General features: G+C 47.5%; 1 protein-coding gene across 2 annotated transcripts in view; it reads left to right on the forward strand.

Moving 5' to 3' along the window:
* LOC147606313 (Acyl transferase/acyl hydrolase/lysophospholipase superfamily protein) overlaps positions 1-11,680 on the forward strand; it is a 41,439-nt gene extending 29,759 nt beyond the window's left edge. The window contains exons 5-7 of one of the 2 annotated variants that reach the window (XM_086791844.1): positions 10,987-11,083; positions 11,192-11,290; positions 11,383-11,680. In XM_086791844.1, coding sequence (XP_086647970.1) covers positions 10,987-11,083; positions 11,192-11,290; positions 11,383-11,523 — 337 coding nt within the window. In that variant the 3' untranslated portion in view covers positions 11,524-11,680. Of the gene's footprint in view, positions 1-10,974; positions 11,084-11,191; positions 11,291-11,382 lie in introns of both variants that reach the window. The other variant, XM_086791843.1, reaches the window with a different exon arrangement.
* Positions 11,681-12,693: the final 1,013 nt, after the last annotated feature.

Below are 12,693 nucleotides of genomic sequence, written 5' to 3' on the forward strand. Positions count from 1 at the left end.
AGGGGGGAGGGGGGGGTGGGCGACAGGCACGCAGGGGGGAGCTCTAGCTCTCGCTTGCATTGGAATGGTATCTGGCTAATGCACTCCATGTGTTAACCTGCTCCCCAACATTTAATCTGTTGTATGATCTTTCTACTTGGCTTACATCTCTAGAACACTCTTGCTCTTGAGTGCTCTCGTTGTAATCTAGAATCAGTTTTGGCTCATGTGGAACTTAGATCCTCTAAGTAAACAAGTTCATCATGTGAAAGAAGGCTGTCTCAAATCTTGAGCATCTCTTTCAATTTACTCACATGAAAGACATGATGGATTTTCACTCTTGATGGGAAATAAAACTTGTAGGCTACCTCATTAATTACCTTTGTAATTTTTTTAAGGCCAACCAAATTGGGGAGTACTCTTCCGGTTTTCATAACCCCTGATGACCCCATACCATTAGGCTAAACTGCCCACCTTGCAGCTCCATGGTCATGAGGCCTTGCACACCCCTGGTAGCGCTCCTATCTACCGTGTGGTTACCTCAATAACTCATAATTGCCCCCAAGGTCACTTGTATAGAAATAAGCTGGCTATAATCGGTCCTTGCTTTATTTACAAGCTTTTGTGCTTTATTTATAATCATTATTAGCCATAAGCTATTAATTATAAGCTCTTAGCTAATCTAGATCTCGTCCTACTAATGTCCTAAGCCAACGTGTGAACCCTCCAAGTCCCCATGTCCCAACTAAGCCCCTAACCCTAAGTTGGGTTAGTTCACCTTCCTAGCCCTAACCCTAGGCCTGTTGAGATGTAACACCGAGGTACTCTGAAGCTGTCCAACAAGTTCATCCTCATCAGATTGACTCAACTTGTAGGGCTTCCTAAACACTTGAGGTATAAGCTCAATCTTATGGTCTGCACTTCTCTTTGGAGGTAAACCATATGGTAGTTTCTTTGGAAACATGTCCAAATTTATGGACATAATCTCACAAAGAGTTGGCCTCACTAAATAGTCAAGAAGAAACGGGTCATGCATATTTTCCACATCCAAAGTTGAATCCACGATGTTAGTAGCTGATATCTCCTTGGTTGCAACCACTTGTGAAAAAGAACGAGTCAAGAACGTATTGGTCTTATCTATCGATGCTTCATATATGTTCCTACTTGAATACGAATGAACATCATCATTAAATCGTACATCACACTTAAGAACACACCAAAGAATATTATATTCTTCTTTACGAAGCATTTCAACAGTTTTCAAAGCTGAACATACAAGACTATCATCACACATTACAATTGGATGATCAATGAAAGAAGACATTTTATCTCCCGTGCATGTATCAATCAGGTTCAACGGTTGATCCGCAATTTTTTGTGGGCTGGCAGTGATGGGAGATCGGCCAGAGCCAAGGTGGTCTAGAGAGTGATCATTCAGCCACGACACAGAGGGTGCATGAGCATCATCGACCCCCCCATTCAAAGCGGTGCCCTGCTAGGCAAGTTGATTGTTCGAGGTCTTCTTCCGGGCGGTGAACCTTGGAAGGACTTCCTACTGGCTAGGATTTCCATCTGCACTCCGATCCTAGGGGGCCCCTTGGCCTTAGAGCAGGAGATGGATTTTCATAGAGATGCGGGCATGCGGCTTTAGCCCAGCATTTGAGGACAGATTTGCAGCCAATCCCTTGCGTGCCTGGGACCATCTTAGGTTGGCCTTGTAGCAGCCAGCACCATTAGCCTCCGAGGACCGGCTTTGGCAACCTTCGATCTGGAATCCTACGGTCCGTCTACCTAGCGGTCACATGCTTGGGGCTCGCCCACACGTATCTTGGGGAGCTGTGAGCACGTGCCCTGCTAGGTCACTTGTTGGAGATCGGCTTGCATTCAGGCTACCCCTGGAGGTGCATGAGAGAGGCCTTATTGGGATCTAGGGTAGAGACCGGCTTAGCCTCGACATTGACTCTTCCATCCCCCCCTGAGTGGTTGACCCCAATACTGGATCCTTCTCCTCCGCAATGGCTAGGAGTGTTCAGCAGGCACGGTATACCCCTGGCAATTCATGGCGCGGACGAATGCTCTGCTCTACCCACCTTCTCTATTGGTCTTCATGGAAGACTGGAGAGATCAGAGACTCTCGTAGAGGACCTCAGGGGCTGCACCTTGTAGAGATTGGTTTTCATGAACATGACTGGCACATCGACCCTCCTCTGTACAAGGTGTTCAGAGAGTGATTATGGTGGCTATGGACGTGGGAGGACATGGGAGAGTGGACATGGTAGGATGCATAGGACAGGGAGGAGTCGCATGGCACCCCTTTCTTCGCTTACACTGCATGGTTGGGCAGCAGGATTCAAATGGCAAAGGTGGAGGGCACTCCAATAGTAGCAGCACACTGGTAGTCACAAGGCCTCCCGCCACATTCTTGCAGATTTCTCGAAGTGGCTGTGGGACAGCTTTCGGCGGTGGAAGATCACTCTTTTCTTGTGGGAGATGGCACATTAGAGATTTGCAATTGGTACTTGGTTGACCATTGGGGGCAGACCAACATTATGTCAGAGGTGTGGCCATCCTCAAGAGTCTCAACATCATTGTCTTTGGGATTGCCCAAAGGCCCAGTAGGTCTGGTAGAGGATCCTATGCATTTTCACTATGGATGGGGCTCCTTCCCGTATTGTTATGTGGGGCACTGTTGCTTGGGCCACTGAGGCCGCGATCATCATGTGGTATGAGGAGGAAGGTGGGGGATTAGCCCTCGAGGTCTCTCACCTTGGTATTTCCACGGTACTAGTTCCATCTCCGCCCACTAGTCGTTGGATCCCAAGCTCTGACCACGGATGGGAGATTTGCAGTAGCATTGCTGCGTGGCATATTTGGAGAGCTCGATGTAGCGAAGCCATCAAAGACACCCTCACCCTGCCAACGGAGTCTATCCGGAGCATCTGGCTCGATATCATTCTTACCCTCTATGGTCAGTGGGGGCAGCTTCAGGGTGGCTTAGACCGCATGAGGAAGCGTTGGGAGGCCTTCTTTAGGATCTGGCAGTGCGGTCCCTTTCTTACAGATAGTGGTGGCGAGCCCACTTGGCATTATAGACCACCTTTGAGGTTATTTCCCCCTTCCCCCCCACTGTATGAGATAGCCTTCTCCTCCTAGAGTGGCTAGCTAGAGGAGAAGTGCATCCTCCCCTTTGTTCATCTTGACTAGCGTTTCCTTTTAGAGATGGATTTGTACACAGAGCATTGAGCAAGCTGTTTAGACGGCAGGAGGCGTTGCTTCAAAACTTTGCTAGGTGACGTGTTGGACTGGTGAGAAAGGATCGTGTGGAGGGGGTCCCAACCCCTCCCGCTTAGCCACCCACAGACCTTGGACATCCCCCGAAAGGTATGCATGAGGACCATCACCCACTATGGGATTAAGCCTTTTGGGCCTCTGCCACATGGCAGCTAGAGGAGTGAGGCTTCTCTTTCCAACATGACGGGCTACAGATTGTACTGGAGACTGGCGAAATTGTGTGGAGCTCAGTGTTGTGTTGCGTGGAAGGACTGGGACAGCAGGTTGGTGCGCAGGCAGACAGCTGCGTTTGACGGTCAGGCTGGTGCGCATAGCCGCGTGGAGGAGCGACGTGGCGTTGAAGAGAATCATATCATTCTTTTGAAAAGAGGCCTAAGGTTGTTCATCCTAAGGCTTGTAAGAGACCATTCACACGCGAGCAGGCTGATCGCGCCTTGGAGGTAGTTCTTGTAAAGAGGAAAAGTCCGGTCAATGGTAGCTTGACAAGCGAGTGATCTCTCTGAGAGTTTGTTTGTTGAAGATTCATGGTGAGTATGATGCTGTGGATCCTTCGCGCTCTCTACCGCCCCTTCTGCCCCTCATTGCGCCTCTTTGAGCTCCCCTTGACCGCCTTCCATTCTTGCTGCCCTCGCCTCTTCCTATGCTTCCCTTTGCCTCTCCTTCCTTCTGGGACACAGACCAGGCCACTGACAGAGATACACATGGCAGTATGGAACTGTAATGGTTCACTATGGGTGCAGCTTGGACGACTGGAGCATGTTATGGTGGGGAGAGACATCATACTTTTGACAGAGACACATCAGAGCCCAGAGAGAGGGCTACCTCGAGTAGAGGGATTCCAGTGGGAGTCAGCATACAGGAGGACCACATGCCAGGGTACCTCGAGAGGGTCGGGGGGAGTAGCAGTTCTATTCAGACGGGAGCTACAAGGGAGACTGAGAGTGGTAGCACAGGATCGAGAGGCCAGATACATGTGGATCAGCTTTCAACTCTCACAGGACAGGGTTATATACATAGCTCTATGTTACTTTTCTCCATCAGGATCCTCCTATGTCATTACAGAGGACATGCCACAGGAGACAAGAGCCTCGCCATACACTTGTCTGTCAGAGGAGATTATGCATTATTCTACACTAGGGGAAGTATTTCTTACGGGCGACTTCAATGCCCACACACAGAGCAGACAGTGTGAGGTGTATGACTATGATGACATGGAGATCCTCCACCCTGTGGATCCAGAGGAGATAGGGGCTAGTCGGGCATCAGAGGACACTGGACCAGACAGAGGACATTATGGGGATCACTTACTAGAGTTGGGAGCTAGGCATCGTCTCGTTATTTATAACGGGATGCTACAGTGGCCGGGATTAGGAGGGTTGACATGCTTCCCACATGGAGGTCATACACGGACCGGAGGCACGGTGGTAGACTACATTATGGGGTCTTTGGAGGCATCACAGCTTGTCACCTCATTCTCCATTCCACCTCGTCCTATTGGGGCAGATCATACATACTTGGCATTTTCACTAGCCGGATCACCAGTATCACCAGCCCCCCACATACCGACGCCACACACTACCATCTACTTCACACATGACATGGCAGACATATACACTGGCAGAGTAGAGGATGGGCTCCTACTCATGGATCCCCTGGCACCTATGGATACCATTACAGCCCAGCTGGCATCACTCCTACACACGGCTGCATTAGAGAGCTTCCCACATCGTGTCCACTCAGGAGAGACCGCGAGATCTGGGACTATGCCCTAGAACAGATGGTATGATGACGAGTGCAGAGCCCTATACTCACGGCTCCGCATCCAGAGAGCCTTGGGAGCCATCACAGAGCAGGAGTCGAGGAGAGAGATGAGGAGACTTACTCGCCGCAAAAGGCGGGCCTTCACAGAGATACAGGAGCTAGAGATCTTTCATTTCTTCATGAGTAGAGATAGCCCTGTCTCATGGCGGCACTTCAGAGAGCCCCGGACACCGACACCTATTGTAGACCCACAGACATGGCACACATATGTAGAGGGCCTATACCACGCCCCACAGCAGCCACCTATACCTCAGCCACCACAGGAGCCTCGACCTACCACAACTAGCTTCTTTACCCACTCGATGATACAGGAAGCTATCCGCCGCCTACAGCATGGACGGGCCGCCGACCATATGGGCCTGCAGGGTGAGCATCTCATATATGCAGTAGATTCTTTGGCTCCTTTTCTTGCACACCTGTTTAACAGGGCACTAGCAGAGGGTTTGCCTGCGGAGTGGACGATGCACACCATTGTGCCGATTCACAAAACAGGGGATATGCTCGATCCGAGCAACTACAGGACGGTTATGGTTGGCCACGTGCTGGCTAAACTCTATGGTGCAGTATTGGAGCAAGAGCTTAGCTTATATGCTGAGCGAGCAGGTTTACGCTCATCAGGGCAGGCAGGCTTCAGGAGAGCTTTCTCTACCACTGACCATGTATTCACTTTGAGATGTATGATTGATCAGGCCAGAGTGAGGAAGAGAAAGCTCTATTGCTGCTCGGACACCACGCCTATACCAGAGAGAGATGACAGAGATCAGAGCTCAGTTTCACAGAGAGGGTGCGGAGCGACTGGCTCGCTTCAGAGCACACCCAGGCATGTTCTTCAGGGAGCTGTGGACACCCCCTTCATTGATGTATACCATTTTATACCCCCAGTATGGTACTGGATGGAGCTAGCTAGGTTGCATATCATGATTGTATACTCCATGCATACAGCTTTGCATTCTCCTAGTAGTAGAGCTCCATCCCCTCCACCACTTGTACTTATTGCACACCCAGATTCAGCTTTTTAGTTCAGTACTTTTTCATTTTGTTGGGATGACAGAGGATACCCCATACAGGTACACCGATTTGTCTCATAGGCCGAGTTCGGTCTTTTGGAAGACGTTAATAAAATCTTTCTTTCTTTCTTTCTTTCTACCCCTTGCCGCCATCCTCCTTATTGCTCGGCTGTTGCACCCCTCCCTTCCGCTCCTCATTCTTCCCAGCAGGTTTTGCGATCAGGCTGTTGATCTTTCGGGGTGAGAGTCGGCACACCATCGAGGAGAACTACTGCCCACTGACTCCATATATTTCCCGTGCACATGGAATCGTGCGTGCAAACATGGAGAAAAGTAGTGGCAAAAAGGTAATGGTGTATGGGTTGGAAAGGTCAGAGAAAAGATTTTAGGGTGTATGAGAGGAATGAGGCGACCCAGGGCGTAGTTATGTTGCGCGTCAAGCATGTATAGCTTGCAAGTATAGGCCAATAAGAAGAGCAAGGCTGAATTTATAGTGTAAGGAGTAAAAGAGCTTGCTTTAATTCTGTGCTTTTCTAAAAAGCTAAGGCTTAAAATAGTTTCCACATCTCCCCCCCCCCCCCCCCCCCCATACACACACACACTTTTAGCACAGGAAAAAGCCATGTTTTTTTCTATTAAAAACTGTACACGCCCTTGTTTTTTTTTACATGCACCCAACTGCCCTGCCTTCCGCCCAACTGGCTGGTCTGTACCAGAATGTTCGTGTGCTGTCCAGCTGCCGACTGCCCAGTTGGTGAAACCCCCAACTCCGCCTTGCTCTGGTGTTTAACACCCCTGCGCATGAGTCAGGTCGCCCAACCACTGCCATACACCCGGCTGTGAGCATAAGCGAATCACTGTACCGGCTGCCCTTTGCACTGCACAGCCTGTTACGCTTTCCATCTATACCATGCCCGGCCCTAATGAGGAAGTTGCCCCCACACATGCTGGGTGTCCACACCTCCACCAGCCACCTGTACAGTCAGCAAAAAGCTGGCGAAAAGCACACAAGGAAAAGCATACAGCAGGCCGCCGCTGCCTTCTCTCACTTCTAGCAGCCACACAGGCTGTTCTGCCCTCCTTACACCATCCCACATAGGCTCATGCCTTGCCCTAATACTCAACCACCTTCTCTTCCCCTTTTAGGCGACTAAAGAACTCTCTGCAGAGACCCTAAATCAGCCCCAAATTCTGCATAAACCACAACACAAAGATGGTGATTTGGCATTTGCGGAAGTTGTTCACAGTCCAAGATAGCCATAGTTTCCATGGCATAAAGCACGCTATTCAATAGGCATAAGCTAGGGTTTACCTGGACAACCAACCCGCTGTCCAGGAGGGTTGCTTTTTTACCTTCTCTCAAATCCTTGCGCATCCGTGCTTGGGATTTTTCCTTTCTTGCTTTCCCGCACATCCATGCAGAGAAACCATGGTTTCTTGGAGCCTGGATCTAGTACAGACGTGCACCTGCTTTTTGCAGCCGAGGCCGGCGGCAATCTCGAGGCCTGCGAGGGTAGCTTCGTGGCGGTATGGGACGTCGTGAGGAGGAGATTGGTCAGTACGTCAACGTAGTTAGCTCAGCTCGTGGCTCGGTGGGGACAGCCAAGACTGTGGGCTTGCCCACGGCTGTCATGGTTGGGAGGTGAGTCAGGCCTACACCCCCTTGTTGTTTGTTTGTTTGCAGGATTCGAGTCTCGTACCAAGAACGATCACGAGGAGATCCGGTGGGGATTTGACAGTGGTATCAGAGCATGCCTCGTGAACAAAGAAGTCGGTAGGTAGAGAAGATGAGGTCGAAGAAAGGTATGTGTTCAAAAAGCTTGCTGTTTTTTCTGTGCATACTGCTGTTTTTCAGATTCAGTATGTTGCTTTTTCATCATAAGAACCCGTCATGATAGCGATTGTAGTCTAGAAAGGGTTGTTTGCTTTGCAAAGAAAGCTTCTTAACACCCAATAAGCTCTGAACAACATTAATGCACCAGTGCATCAGAAATGGGTATGCTGAGGCCTTTGCATGCAGTGATATGGAGAAAAGCAGCCCCCTACTACCTCACTTGCTGCAGCCTAAACTCTCCGTTGCTTCTAAAATTGTAGCAGGTATGTGAGCTACCGACGGTAATGGCGACAAAGATGGAGATGGTGATGTGACTCTGTGACTTGGCCCGTAGATCTTGGAGACACTTAAATCATTAATATGTAACTAAAACACCATGATCAAACATGGACCAGTTAATAACCACATCATATGAAGTTAAAATGACAATAACATAAAGTGAAAAAGTTTATGGACACCACACTAGGGCCAAATACAGCCTGACCCCCCCCCCCCCCCCCCCCCACACACACACACACACATACACACCAAAATAAAAAAATAAAAAAATAAAATAAATAAAATAAAAAATTCCAAGGAGTCAACTCGTAGTACAAGCTAGAAGGTGCCATTCTGGCCACCAGAATTTCCAAGATACAACAAATGAATACAAGATAAAAGCCAACCTCTATGACCACATTTTCTGGACTTGCATATTCAACAACCTAACTCCACATCTGATATAGCATGTTGCATTTGGTTATAATATCAGATAAGCGTCCAACCCACCAGGCGACACAACATGAAAAGGAGTACATGCAGAATTTGGTGCATGACCAGAAGCAGCACTTACAGGATTGTAAGAATAAGCTGAATTTTGTGTTGGAGAAGCACTTTGTGTATGCTTGCGCCGTGGAGGGGGGAGAAGTGAAGCTTCCCGATCGATCCTTGTTACCTTGTTGGGTCGAATCTTTGAGCATTTATCAATGCCAAACCCATCCAAGCCAAGCAAATGGGCCTAGACTTGATTTGGCATGAAATCGGCATTGAAATCATGTATTTGGTTACAATATCAACCTATTGCTATCAATAATCACTTCGGGTGAACTCCTTTTGCTGTTTTACTTCAAGATAAGACTCAGCCCTGGACGCCATGGAGTATGAGCAAGAAAAAGGGACATGGCTGCAAGAGAAAAGGGAGATAAGGCTACAAGAAATGGGAGAAAAATTGCTAGTAAAAATCAGCCTATCAGGGCTTCATGACTGTAGGCAAGTACACACATAACAGAGGAGAAGTTGGCTGCAGCCCTGCTCATGAGTCGCTAGTACACAGTGCACACACTTTTCTAGGATTTTTAGCATTTTCCTTTTTTTTTGGGTTGCTTTCCTATGGTACACAAGACCTTGAGATTTGGAGGTTTTTTTAATTATTACAGATCTTGTGCTATTGTTTTTTCTTGGCATGCACGAGGAAATGGCTGTTTCTCAGCTGAGAAATGTGAAAAACACGCTGTTTCTCACTATGGAAAATGTTTCTCAGCCAGAAATGTAGTTCTCAGGTAGCCCCACACAGAAATGGCATTTCTTTTTTTTTTTTTGGTCTTTTTTTTTCCCCTACTGGCCTTGGGCCCAAGATCCTTCTGTAGTTACCAATTTTCACTGTCCGTAGGCGCTTATTTATCCGCCCGTAGGCAATGCTGCCAAGGAAGCACCATGTGGGATTTTGAACCCAGGACCTCCTGGTCCTAGACAAACACCTCTACCACTTGAGCTATCACCTCATTGGACAGAAATGGCTTCTCTCACCTCATAAGCAAGCGTTTCTCACATTTCCCGTAACAATGATTTAAGCAAAGTTTCTACGTCTCCGTGTGGAAGTCCCCAGCTAAGGGTGAAGGAATTGGAAAACTTGTCGGGCTCACGACCTGAGCATGTGCCCCTTCCAGTCTCTTCTGGCCATTTCATAAATAACAGAAAGTAAAGGAAAGAGATGCAAACGAGGAGTCTTAACTCTTCTCATGGAGTGGTTGCTTGGGCGATGGAGACTCACCCCATACTTCTCCATGTGGTGGATGTCACAGACCTAGAACTCTGCTTGAAGTTTCAGTGAATCACAGTCATTGAAGTTCAATGCCCTGACTGAAAGTAGAAATTCCCACTGCTTGGCTGGTTTGGAGGTGGTGTGGCAAGGCCATCGAGGGGTCATCCCCCTTACTCACCGAGTCCATCAGTGCCATCTGGATAAACCTCATTCACACTCTTCACAGTCAATGGAGTTGCCACCTCCAGGCTTCACACTCTTCACAGTCAATGGAGTTGCCACCTCCAGGACTGGACAGTTGCAAGTGCAAGCAGGAATGGAGGGCAGTTTTCTTGCACGTCTGGAGTCCCAGACCTCTTCTGTCTGGAGGTGTGGATGGAACCTCCATCTGGATAAACCTCATTCACACTCTCCGCAGTCAATGGAGCTGCCACCTCCAGGACTGGACAGTTGCAGGTGCATGCGGGAATGGAGGGCAGTTTTCTTGCACGTCTCGAGTCCCAGACCTTTTCTGTCTGGAGGTGTGGATGGACATGGTGTGACAGGCCCACACTGGCTCTTTGCCCACCTCCTCATATGTATTGTACTCGCAGGGGCTAGCCCTGGAGGGAGAATCCCTCGTAGAGTTCTACCTCACCAGAGGGATTGTCTCTGTTCTTCAGATGCACTTTTTTAACTAATTGTGTTACTACTTCCAGCCAAGCGTTGCCAGTCTCTGTCTGCCCCTTCTATTTTTCCAAGGCCTTGTAAGACCTTTCAAGTCTTTATATAACCAGAGCAGCCTATTGAGAGGCCCAGGGATCAAGGATGTATAGCATGGTTTATAGTTTTGCATTGATATTGGGCTATGTACCAGTTTCATGATTACGAGATATCAGATGAGGTCAGGGGCTACTGTTTTTCAGCATCTTTTTTTGCACATAGTAGTATGAACTAGTTGTGTTGTGAATGGAGCATGACCTTGGCATGCATCATTGAGCTCTGTTGCCATTCATCCTTGTAATGGTTTTCTTAACATGTAGGTTGGTTTACAGATACTTTGCTCCACGGCCAGTAACCCTGTATAGAAATCGGATCTGTATGGATGGAGGACTCACCTTGTTCATGCCTCCCACGTCTGCTGAGATCACAGTACAGACAGCCAGACTCAATGCTTTATTTTTTCTTAAGAATGAACAAGTTAAAGTGTAGAAACTGCAAGAGTTCACTAAAAAAAGACCTGGTATTTTCAATGCATAGGTTCGTGTTTGTGCATTTCCAGCTGCTCAGTTAGGCTTGAAAGGCATTGGAATCAGCCCGGATTGTAATCCAACACGAGACAGAGTCTCACCTCGGCAGGTAGTATCTCCATCTTGTGTCGTTCATTTTCTGATTTGGCTGGTATTGCAGAGATTTTCTGAGCTGATTCAGTCTTTTTGTGGGGGCTTCAGCTTCTGAATTGGGCACTGGAACCTGCAGCTGATGATATATTAGAGAATCTATTCAACCTGGGCTACCAAGATGCCCTGGTTTGGGTCACTCAATGCAGCTCGATTGTGTTGAATCATTGCATAAACAAGGATGATTTGTGAAGCTTACATTGTTGATGGTTTGATTGGAGGAACACAGGTTGTTAGGTATATATGTTGCAACCGTTTGAGATTACCTTAGCAATGAAACCTTACATGACGCATGTTATGGATATGAAAAGAGCAGTCTTTTTTAGTCCAGAATGGAAGGTTTTACAAACTCCTAATCCATATGAAAAATTACTATGCACATGAGATATGGGTGCATTTGAGAACCTAGTAAAGTAAGGAATATATTGCACATTGATTTTAAAAAGAAAACCAAATCTTCCAATTTTAGAGAAATATTTAAATACTAGTTTTGAAGTTCAAATTTATCAGAGTTAGCAAGGCAAAGAACTAAAAAGAGGAGGGTAATACTCTGGTGTATTGAATCATGGTTTTAGCACAAGCCATGGCATATGATGCAGTTTGCAGTTTTGGCAGCACTTAAGAGCAAGTCAGCGAAGTTTGAACCAGGTCGGTGCCCGTTGATCTTGGGGATGGTGTCCATTTAGTCCACAACTTGGGGTAGTGCAACCTCTTTGGTTCCATAGCAACGATTTCGGAAAGCAAGGAAGCATATATTTCCACATGGCATCAATTTTCCAATCAAAGGGAAAAGAAAGTATCCAATACCCATCAAATTGTGTACATAAGCTCCCTCTTTTTGTAAGCTATTGACTCGCAGCACATCGTCTGCATTCTGCACAGGAAGAGATCTTTGGCTGGTTTTCCAGCACGGCTTCACCAAGGAGGTGGCTATTTCATGTTCAAACAAGCCAACAGATGGTGATATTGGTGAAAGAGGGTTCATCAGCAAACACTTCTAGTTTTATCGCTTCCTCATCTCTTCATACACGCAAGTTGTGATGCAAACCTGCATTTTTTTGCTTGCTAGGATTGCCATTGGTGGCCAAGTATGGTGCACATTGACAAGGTCGTCCTCCACCAAAAAAGAAAAAGCTTCCAAACTCTACGTATACACATTTCTAAACCTTTAACCTTTGTAATTAAAGGAAAATTTAAGGGCTTTGGGCCTAGAATGAAAATGACTTTTGGCTTTACCAAGAGGGAACAATTAAATGCACTTTCGGCCTCTTGGTATCTTGGGAAATCTATTCAGCTGGGTTGTCCGCTTAGTGCACTATTGTATGTCATTGCGACTCACCCAATGCTCCGTCACATGGACAA

Source organism: Cibotium barometz, chromosome 57, assembly GCF_041138505.1.
Source record: "Cibotium barometz isolate CiBa-2024 chromosome 57, ASM4113850v1, whole genome shotgun sequence".
Lineage (NCBI taxonomy): Eukaryota > Viridiplantae > Streptophyta > Polypodiopsida > Cyatheales > Cibotiaceae > Cibotium > Cibotium barometz.